At 62.3% G+C, this 10005-nt stretch overlaps 1 protein-coding gene across 1 annotated transcript; it reads right to left on the bottom strand.

Annotated features, from left to right (window-relative positions):
• Positions 1 to 4330: 4330 nt before the first annotated feature.
• SNX33 (sorting nexin 33) lies at positions 4331 to 9395 on the bottom strand. The gene is made up of 2 exons (XM_051628612.1): positions 6929 to 9395; positions 4331 to 5204 (listed from the first exon to the last, which is right to left on the bottom strand). The coding sequence occupies exons 1-2, from the start codon at positions 8367 to 8369 to the stop codon at positions 4951 to 4953; spliced, it is 1695 nt and encodes a 564-aa protein (XP_051484572.1). The 5' UTR covers positions 8370 to 9395; the 3' UTR covers positions 4331 to 4950.
• Positions 9396 to 10005: the final 610 nt, after the last annotated feature.

Here is a 10005-nt window from a genome sequence, read left to right as displayed (position 1 = left end):
CCTGGGCAGCCAGTGCTGGGTGGCAGAAAGCAGGGTGGGAGCCAGAAGACACCCAGAGGCACAGACAAAGGAGAGTGAGCAAGTCTCAGTGAGTCAGGGAGACATGACAGGATGGAGCTGACAGCCCTGACCTGCCACCACCTCCCAAATGGCAGGAAAAGGCCTATCAAAAGCAAGGCCATCACCAAGCAGATTTACCCAGGAGTTGCAGGGAGTCTGAGCTCAGATCAGTCAGACATGAGCAGCACTGTTGTATGGCCAAAGGAGACTGCAGCCCTGCTGCTCCAACACCTCTCCTGGGTCAATAACCACACCAGGATGGTTGTATCAGTTCCAGGAGGAGCCCAAAGACACCAGGGATTGTAGGTGGGAATGGACACAGGGCAGGAGGAGAGTCCAACACTGCTCAGGAACCAGTTTCCAGGCACCTATTAAAATACAAACAAATAGGCCAAACAGGTTTCTTCAGGCATCCACCCAGGGCAGATCAGATCACCTGGCTTTGAAACCCTCCCCTCAGCTCTAACCATGCAATGCTGGGGTTCAACAAAGGAGGGACTTTATTCCCAGCCAGGCTCCAGGCCAGCACATCCCAGCCTGGCAAAAGGGACTGGGACCCATACAAGCATCATGCTCCCAGCCTCCCAAATCCTCCACTGCTGTGGACCACCACAGCCTACAGGATCTTGTGACAACACTGTCCACACTGCTCCCGGGGGCAGCAGCACAGGAAGTGCCTGAGCCTTCCTAAGTTCACATAAGCATGATGTCAGGGCTCCTCATGCCCATCCCAAAACTTCACCAGCCCCTGAAGATGCTCTGGATTCCTCTGGGAGCCAGAAGGAGCTCGTTGGGGTCCTCTCAGGGGACAGGGGTCACATACCTGAGAAGAGGTCTCCAGGAGTCCCTGCCTGAGAGAACAAGAACTCATTCCAAGGGTGGCCAGGTCCTCCTAAGAGCTTCCCAAATGACAAGCTCCGAGCCAGACTTCAGGCTAGCTGGTAGTAGAGAAGCAAGGCTGAGGGGCTCTGTGCCAAGCCCCAGGATGCCAGGAGCCTTCCCTCCCTGGTAGGTGCCTGCTGGATTTCAGCACGACCTGCCCACAGCCTGCCCAGCTGGCAGCAAGCCTGGCACCCTGGGTTAGAGCTGGCTGCAGGCATGTCCTCCTGGGAGCACCTGCTGGGAGGTGGAGATAACCAGCCCATGCAGGAACAAGGCTGTCCCCAGAAGTCTGACATCCCCCCACCACCTGAACTAAAGCTTCCCAGGCCCTGGTGAGCAGAAGGAAGGGTAGAGAGAAAAGGAGTTGGACACCAGAAAGCATCCTCCAGGCAGCTGCTGCTCTCCAGCCCGGCTGCTGGTTTAAACTGAAGCCAGATTGAGCCTGACCTCCATTTCCACACCCAGCAACTCCAAGACAACGACAGAGGGACAACCAGAGCCCAGCCTCTCCACCCCTCCTACAAAAACAACACACCCAGAGACACAGCTCCCCAGCAGTGCAGGACCTATCTCCCCAGGGAGCTGAGGGAGAGGATTTATCCTGGCACAGAGAACTGGAACAAGGGCTACCCCAACAGCACCCTAGGTTGGGGGCCTGGCCTCTGGTAGAGCAGCAGTCAAAGGAGATTCCCAGCACATTTCCCCAGCACAGGCACTGCCAATCCCCCATAAGTGCCCTGGGCTGGGAGCAGGAGGGAGCATTTATAGTCCCAGCCAAAGGAACCAGCTGGGGCTCGTTGTCTGGCCTGGAAACAGGGTCAGGCTCCGGGAATGTGTGAATTCAGTGATGAAAAGATCTGAGCTGGCAGCCTGAGCTCTGCCCCTGTTTGCTCCCTCCCCTGTGGATCTGCCCAGCGCCGGCAGCACAGCGTGCCCAGCAGGTCCCATCCTGCCCAGGAGCAGCACCCGTGCTCCCCTTGGCCCTGGGAGGAGCTGGCTCAAGCCTCTGGGCTGCTTTGGCATCTGATCCCCCATTCTTTGTGCTGGTGGAGGTGTCCATGTGGGTACCTGATGAGCCTCTGCTCCGAGCGTCCCAGCTGCTGGGGCACCCCGCACATTCCCACCCTCCCCGCAGCACCCCGGCTGCTTCCCACCTGGGAAGGGGGTCTTCCCAACCCCAGAGCCCCCAGCCCCAGGATGGGCAGGGTGATGGGGGATCAGTTGGGCCGCGGAGGTGGCTGATCCCACCACCGGGGCCTCGGCCTTGGCTTTCCCAGGCGCGCGCAGCCTTGGGAAGCAGGAGGAGGAAGCGGGACCTGCCCCGTGTTCCCGGCGTTTCCTCCTGGCCCCGCGTGCCCCGGGGTTTCTTTTTCCTGCCGTGACCCTGAGCAGGAGCAGGGAACAGCCTGTGCCCTGGAGAAGGGCAGCAACCGAAACCACTGGGGCATGTGGAGCCCCTTCCCCACCACCACCCCCCACCCTGGGGTGCCCACCCAGTGGTGGGAGCACCAGGGCAGCCGCAGGGATGCCCGGAGCTGGTGTCATCCTCCAAAGCTCAGTGCTTTTCCAGGATGCTTTTGGAGATGCAGGGGGCAGCAGAAGGATGCTGGAGCCCCCCAGACAGCTGAGGCAGACCCTGAAACGCCTGCCCGTGGGCAAAGAGGGCCCCAGTCACCTGCTGCACGGTGGCAGGAATGTTAATGGGAAGCTGGTTTTCCCAGCCAATGGGTTTGCCATGCTGAGCCAGCCCTAGGGACACAGTCCAGATGTAGGGGTACACAGTGGGGGTGGCTGGTGGGGCAGGGAGACCTTTGTGGGTGCTGAAGGACAACAGAGAGAGCACAGGTCCACTCCCAGGGAAACTGAGGCACAGCATCTAGAGGGGTTGTACACAGCATGTAGGGACCCAGTCCTGTCCCTGTCCCCAGGCTGGGGTGCTGGATGAGCTGCAGCCCTGGGACATCTCCCTGCTCTGGAGCAGAGGCAGCTCTTTGCAGTTCAGCCTTCACCCAGGGTGTGACCAGCCTGGGTTTGTGGCCCAAATCTGCAAGTGTTTTATCAGGGTGGCTCCGAGGAGGATGAGCTCCTTCACCAGGGCTCCACCCACCCTCCTGACACCACCAGCACCTCTCCCACCCTCCCAGCTCCTCATCCCTCTTCCCACATCCCGATCCTCCAAAATCTCGCTCTGGAACATCCCATGGACCATGGGGAACCCCAGGCAGGGTATCCCCCTGCCAAGCTGGGTGTGAAGCAGCTAGGATGCTGCAGCCCGGTGCCAGCACAGCTCCGGAGCCTGCCAGGGGACAGCAGTGCCCATTGTGGGAGAGCAGGCAGCAGTGGGGCTGCAGGGGGGAAGGATGTGCCATCCCCCCAGGCGTCTGTCCCCAGCATGGGGCCAAGTCACCCAGAGCATGGGGACACAAGGCCTTAACCCCTGTGGGGTTAGCGGGGGGCTTGGTTGGCCTGTTCCCATGGCTGCTGCTGCTGGAGGGGCTGGGGCAGGGTGGGAATGGCATGGGATGGAGTTGGGATGGAGCCAAGGTGGGATGGAGCCAAGCCAGGATACCACAAGTGTGGGATGAGGCTGGAGTGGCACGGGGCTGGGGTGGGATGGAGCCAAGACAGGATGTGGCCAGTGTGGGATGAGGCTGGGGACGTGCCCCAGGGTGGGATGGGCTTGGGGTGGGGGGAGATAAGAGCCAGGGTGGGATGGGGCTGGGGTGGGATGGGGGTGGGATGGAGGGGAGATGGAACCAGAGTAGGATGGGGCTGGGGTGGGATGGGGTTGGGGCTGGGATAGGGCTGTGACGAAGGGGACTGTCGTGGCTGTGTGATGTTTGGGTGTGCTGGTCCCTGTGTCTGGGGGCCCGGGGGGGGCTGTGGGAGGACAGAGCACAGCCCTCAGCATTCCCAGCGCCGCTCTGGTTGAACAATACCCCGCTGGCCCGCACGCCGGGGCTAATTTTAACCCTGGAGCCAGGCCAAGGCGGCCCTAACTTTCCTCCCTGTGATTTATCCCAGCTATTTCCCTCGGAAAACAAGGCCCCCGTGCCAGCCCCGCTGTCTGCCCCGGCAGCAGCACACCGGGCTGGCAAAGCAGGGCAGGATTTGCCCCTCAGTGGGTTGTTTGGAGAGCAGGAGGGTGGCCAGCACTGGGGGACACCTCCCCACCCAGGCACTCAGCCCCCTGCTACCCATGGCACGGGGATGTTCAGAAGCTGGCTGGAAGCCTGGGGATGCTCGGATGCTCCCCAGGATCCTGGAGTAGTTCCACTTTCCACAGACATCTCTGGGAAGGAGGTGGGTGTTTTTTTCTACCAACAATTTTATTGAAAAGGCTGTGGGGCTTTTTTTTTTTCCCTTTTTTTTTTTTTTTTTTCCTCCCTTTTCCCAGGCAGCAGCTGTGCTGGAGAAAGAGATTTCCCTTCGCCTCGGTGTGTCTATTTAAAAACTTGACTGGTAAAAATGCTGCAGAAACGTTTGCGAAAAATCAAAAAAGATCTTGTGACAAAAAAAACCAAAACAAACAACAAACCAAAAAAAGTCATCCTCTTCCAAATAAAGATCTTTTTCTTCTCCTTTTTCCATCAGAAAAGCTTTTAGTGTGCAAAATGTCGACCGCTTTGATTTCTTCTCCCAGGGGGGGGGCTGGGATGGACCCACCTCTCTGCTGGAGGAGGATGGGTTGTCAGAAAGCTAAAGATCCCTGGGCAGAGCCAGTGGCACTGTCACCTCCACTGCCATCCCTCTTGTGACACCCCCACGCCCCCGCCAGACCCGCGGCAGGGTGGGAGGTCCCCAGGGACAGAGGTGGCACGGCCAGCCTGGGGGGTGAGCCCTTTCCCCTCAGGCCCACAGCCTGGGAAAGGGGGAAGAAAGCCCCAAGTGATTTGGTCACTAGCGTGATGAGTTCCCGTTCGTTCTCAGCCGGTCGCGATCAGAGGAGGCCTGCGAGGCGGCGGGGAGAGAAGTGCGGGGTTTCGGCGGGGCAGCAAGCGGAAGGCCTTAGAGGTTGTCGTACATGCGTAGCGTCTTCTCCAGCTGCTGGCTGACCCGCTGGTAGAAGACAATCTGCTGCTTCAGGTAAGACTGCATCATCCTCTTGAAGTCGGCCACGCGCCGCTCGTGGAAGTGGTTCATCTCGGCCTGCAGGGCGAAGCCCACCACCCGGCAGCGCTTGCGGATCCCGTCCGCCTCCTCCTGGTCCATCCGGCCCTCGTCGCTCATCCGCTGGCTCTCCTTCACCTTGGCGAAGGCGCCTGGCGAGGCAGGGGGAGAGGAGGATGGATCTGGGTGCCCTTCCACCCCCCTTCCCAGGCAGCCCTGCTGAGTCCCGGCGGGAGAACAGCCAAAGCATCCCACCGCTGAGGGAGGGATCCGTGTGCTCCCGGGCTGCCATCTCCCCGTGCCCATCAACCCCTCTTCCCTCTCCTCCAGGCAAGGAAAGACCAAGAGCCTTTTCCTTTCAAACTCTGACCTCCCCAAATTCCTTTTCCACCCCATCCCTGGGCAGTCAGCCTTCTAATTAGCAGGAGGTTTGGGGCTCTGGGATGCCGGAGGGCTGTGAGTCAAGGCGGTGAATCGGGATGTGGGAAGGACAGAGTGCCGGCTGGAGCCCAGCTGGGAAAGCATCCCTCTGACACCAGATTTTCCCCTCCTTCCATTTATTTTTACAGCTCGGTTTCGAAAGAATCCTGCCTGGCTCCAGCCCTGCATTCCTGCCCCCTCGCTAGCAGAGAGGCTGTTTGCCTGCAAACAGGATCCGGCCTGCAGCTCTCCGGGATTTTTCCCGTCTCCTTGTCCCTTCCTGGGAGTGTTGGGCCTGGGGTGACAGCCCTCTCGCTGTGCCAGGAGAGGAGAGGAGGAGGAGGAGGAGGAAGAAGCAAAGGTCGGAGGCCAAATCCTGCCTTGCACTCTGCCCACGCAGCCTAACTTCCGGATGGGATCCAGCTCCTCTGCTCCCGCTGCAGTAAACAACGCGGGGAGGGAAAGGCGAGGACACGGCTGGGGCTGGATCCCGTCCTGCCCTTCGCCTTCCCAGCTTCCCCAGGACGCAGAGCAAGGCACGGACACCCCCAGATGCCGGCACATTGGACAGCCCTGGCTGCACCCCGGGGAAAACAGACCTAGTCCCCAAAATCCAGGGACGCTGGCACGGGCAGCCGGGCCGGGACGAGCGTGTGGACTTTGGCCCCACTCCCCGGCTGTGTCACACCCCGCTGCCCAGGTGCAAAGGGACACAGAGCCCTGCCTTGTCCTCTCTCCTCCTCCTCAGCCCCAAAACACCCAGCCAGCACAAGGGGACAAAGGGGACGCAGGGAGCCCCGCTGCCCTTGGGTGTGAAACCCAGCCCTCCTGGGCTCAGAAGGCAGGGACACTGTACTCTTGATTGGCCCCGGTTGTCCCCAAGAGATCCAGTGTGTCCCCTCCTTGGCCAGGGGAGTGCTGTGAGGCTGGTGGGACACAGGGACATGTCCACATCCCACCAGCCCTGCACCCAGGGACACGTCCAGCTGTGTCCTGCCAGAGCATCCCTGTTGGCCACCCCATCATGGCCTGGCCCAGGAGGGAGGATGAGGGTGATGGGGGTGGATGTGACACAGGCCTTGACTCACGAGGTGCTGGGCAGGTCACCCTGGAGCCAACAGCTCAGGGCTCGGGGGGAGCGATGCCTGTGCTGACCACCCCAGTGCCAGCAGCAGTTCTGGAGCCCAGGGCACCCTGTGGGGCAGAACCTGGTCCTGGAGCCAACAGCTCCAGCAGCCTCTCCAGGGCTGAGGTGACCACAGAGCTGTGACAGCGGGGACCACTCTGCTTCCCTGGGAGCCACAGACAATGGTCCCCATCCCTATCCTCATTCCCATCACTGCACAGTGCCAGATTTCCCCATTGCATCCCCATCCCACTCCCCATGCTGATCGCCCCCCACATGGGGCCACCATGTTGGAGAGTTCATAACTAGGGGACAAGAAGCCACCCTTACCTTTCTGGAGGTGGATGATGTCTGGGAAGTTGGAGAGGAGCCCTTGGTACAAAGAGAGAGTGTCCAGCATGAGGAACAGGTCGTTCTTGGGCTGCTCAGCAAACATCTCCCCCACGGTCTCATACGTCTTGCCCGTATGGGAGATGGCATTGTTGAGGGCATCTGAGCTGTAAGGGGGGTCCATGTGGAAGGAGTGGCTGATGGCTTGGAAGGCATTGCCCAGCTTCTGGAACTCCTTCCGGAAGCCCCCCACGTGTTTGCGCACCAGCTCTGAGGCCACGTTCGTCAGCTGCAGGACACTGTCGTCCATCTTCTTGCTGAAGGCCTTGAAGGCATCCACACGGTCCTCCACGTCCTGCAAGTCCTGGTGCTCCGTGGGGATCTGGATGGTGAGGAGGAAGCTGGCGCCCACCATCTCGTCCTTCTCCGCCCGGCGTTTGCCCAGCTTCCACTGCTTCTCATCGCGGCAGCAGAGGAAGTGCTGGAAGCCCTCGTACTGGGAGAGGACGGGGTGGCTGGTCATATGGTCCATCCAGAGGATCAGCCGCCGCTTGCGCTTCTCGATGAAGTCCTCCTCGAAGCGCCCGGTGGCCTGCTTCTCAGGCAGGTGGGGCACCGAGATGACGGTGAACTTGTGCAGGAGGCGGTTGTAGAGCCAGTCAAAGTGCTTGTACCGCCGGTAGACGGGCGAGTTGATGTTGCTGGGGGTCAGCTTGTAGGAGATGTAGCTCTTGATGCCCTTGAACTTGGTTTGCTTGGTCGGGTCCTCCACGGAGCAGATGAAGGGGTGGGGGTTGGCCCTCCACTGGGGCCCTCTGGAGCCCATCTCTATGCAGTAGGCCTCAGCGATCTTGGACATCAGGGGCACGTCGCCCAGGATGAAGGCCTCCACCCCTGAACGGACGAAGCAGGAGAAGCGGTTGAGGTTCCTCCCCACCACGCTGCCCCTCTTGGAGGAGCTCATGCTGTCCTGCCTCTCCAGCGCTGGCTTGGGATGGTAACCAGCGTGCTGGTGGTGGCCGTAGGCCGGTGGGTACTGCAGGCTGGGTGAAGGGTGCCCGTTGGTGCCCGGTGTGCTCCGGGGCTCCTCCACCACCGTGCAAGAATCGTCCCAATCATCCCAATCATCGTCATCGTCATCCTCGAAACTGCCCTGGTAGGAGATGCCGGGGTTGGGGGGAGCTGTGTAGAAGGAGGAATCGTGCCCAGGGGAGCCGGCCGGGCTGCTCGAGTAGTCCGTGTAGTTGGAGCCCGAGCGGGAGCGGAGGATTTCGACGTAGGAAGCGGGGAAGAGGCCGGTCTCCCCGCGGCTGTTCTGGCCCTGTAACCAGCCATCCAGGGAGTTCTCGCTGAAGATGACGAGCTCCTCGTTCTCCTGGATGCTGATCTCCTCTTTGTTTTCACTCTGGAAGTTGTAAAGCGCTCGGGCTTTCAACGCCATGGCCGGTCCCCGGGGCAGAGGGGGTGACGGGACGCACGGGGCGTACAGGGCAATTCCCGCAGCCGGAAAGAAGCACCGAGGCCCCCAGGGCGATCCCAAGAGCTCACTCGGCACCGGGACCGGGCTGTGGGAGAAGCTTTCTCAGGGTGACAAAAAAAAAAGGTGGAGAAGAAATCCCCGAGGTGGTGACGCCGGGGGCCGCCTGGCCAAGGAACCCCCCCAGTCCCAGCGCCCCGGTTAACGCCAGCATTCCCCGGTCAAGCCAGCGGCGCTTCCCGCATTCCCGCGGGACGTCAGGCCCGGCCACGGCCACGCAGGTTTTCCTCTCGCTGGAGACGCTGATCCCAGCGTTTCACTTCCCGGGAGGAAAAGATCCGGCTGCCAGCGAGGAAATAAATCCAAAGCGACTTTTCTCAGGGGTTCCTGTGGGTGAAACAGCCCGAATTCCTCCCGCCAGCGCCTGCCCGTCCGTGGGCACCGGGAAAGCACCGGGAACCGGCCCCAAAACCAGCCCAACCTCCCGGTGATCCCAGGAGTTCCTTTCCGGGCCGACTCTCCCGGGAGCTGGCGGCTTCTTCTTGTTGTTTTGGGCTTTTTTTTCCCCCCCTCCTTCCCTCTCTGAAATCCGCCAACCTCCCGCTGGACGGAAGGGAAAGGGCCCGCGGGGCAGGGCAGCACCGGCGCCGGTACCGGGACGGGGAGAGGCTGCCGGTGCCGGTAGCGGAGGGAGGGAGGGAGAGCCCGTCCGGCCGCCGCTCCCGGGGCCGAGGAACCGAGTGGGCGGCCCTCACCGCATGGCCGGGCAGGGGGCCGGGGGGGCCGCCGCTCCCGGGGCTGCCGCCAGGGCTGGGGGCCGCTCTCGGTACCGCCTCCCGGCTCCGGTGTCGGCGCCCGTTGCCGCTGCGCGATGTCGGTGCTGCTGCCCGGAGCCGGCGGCGATGTCGGTGCTGCTGTCGGGTGCGGGTGCCGGGTACGGGGGCCGGTGCTGGTGCCGGTGCCGGTGCCGGTGCCGGTGGCGGGGCTGGCCGCCAGCCTCCCGTGACGCACGGCAAGGCCGAGCTCCCCGGCCGGCAGCTCGGGAGCGGCGGGAGCGGCGCGGCAGGGCGCACGCTGCCCTCTGCAGGCAGCCGGTCTGGGGGCACCGAGCACGGCCCGGCCCGCGGGGGCACGGCCACCGGCACCGGCTGCTCACGGAGAGGGGCCCCGGCATCCCTGCCCATCCCCTCTGTCCCTGCCCGGGATGTCCCCTACGTCCCTGCCTGCCGTGTTCCCTGTCCAGGGTGTAGCCTCCATCCCTGCCCACCGCGTGCCCTCCATCCCAGCTCCGAATGTCCCCTCCGTTCCTGCCCGGGATGTCCCCTACGTCCCTGCCTGCAGTGTCCTTTTCCCGAGTTGTTCTCTTCCTTTCCGCCCGGAATGTCCCCTCCATCCCTGCCCACCGTGTCCCCTACACCCCTGCCTAGGAGGCCCCCTGCTCGGGGTGTCCCCTCCATCCCTGCTCGAGGTGTCCCCTCCATCCCTGTCCACCGTGTCCCCTCCATCCCTGCCTAGGATGCTCCCTGCTCGGGGTGTCCCCTCCATCCCTGCTCGGGGTGTCCCCTCCATCCCTGCCCACCGTGTCCCGTCCGTCCCCGCC

The sequence above is a fragment of the Apus apus genome, chromosome 10 (assembly GCF_020740795.1).
Source record: "Apus apus isolate bApuApu2 chromosome 10, bApuApu2.pri.cur, whole genome shotgun sequence".
Lineage (NCBI taxonomy): Eukaryota > Metazoa > Chordata > Aves > Apodiformes > Apodidae > Apus > Apus apus.
Note: the sequence above shows the minus strand (reverse complement) of the source record. Positions and strands in the feature narration are given on the sequence as shown.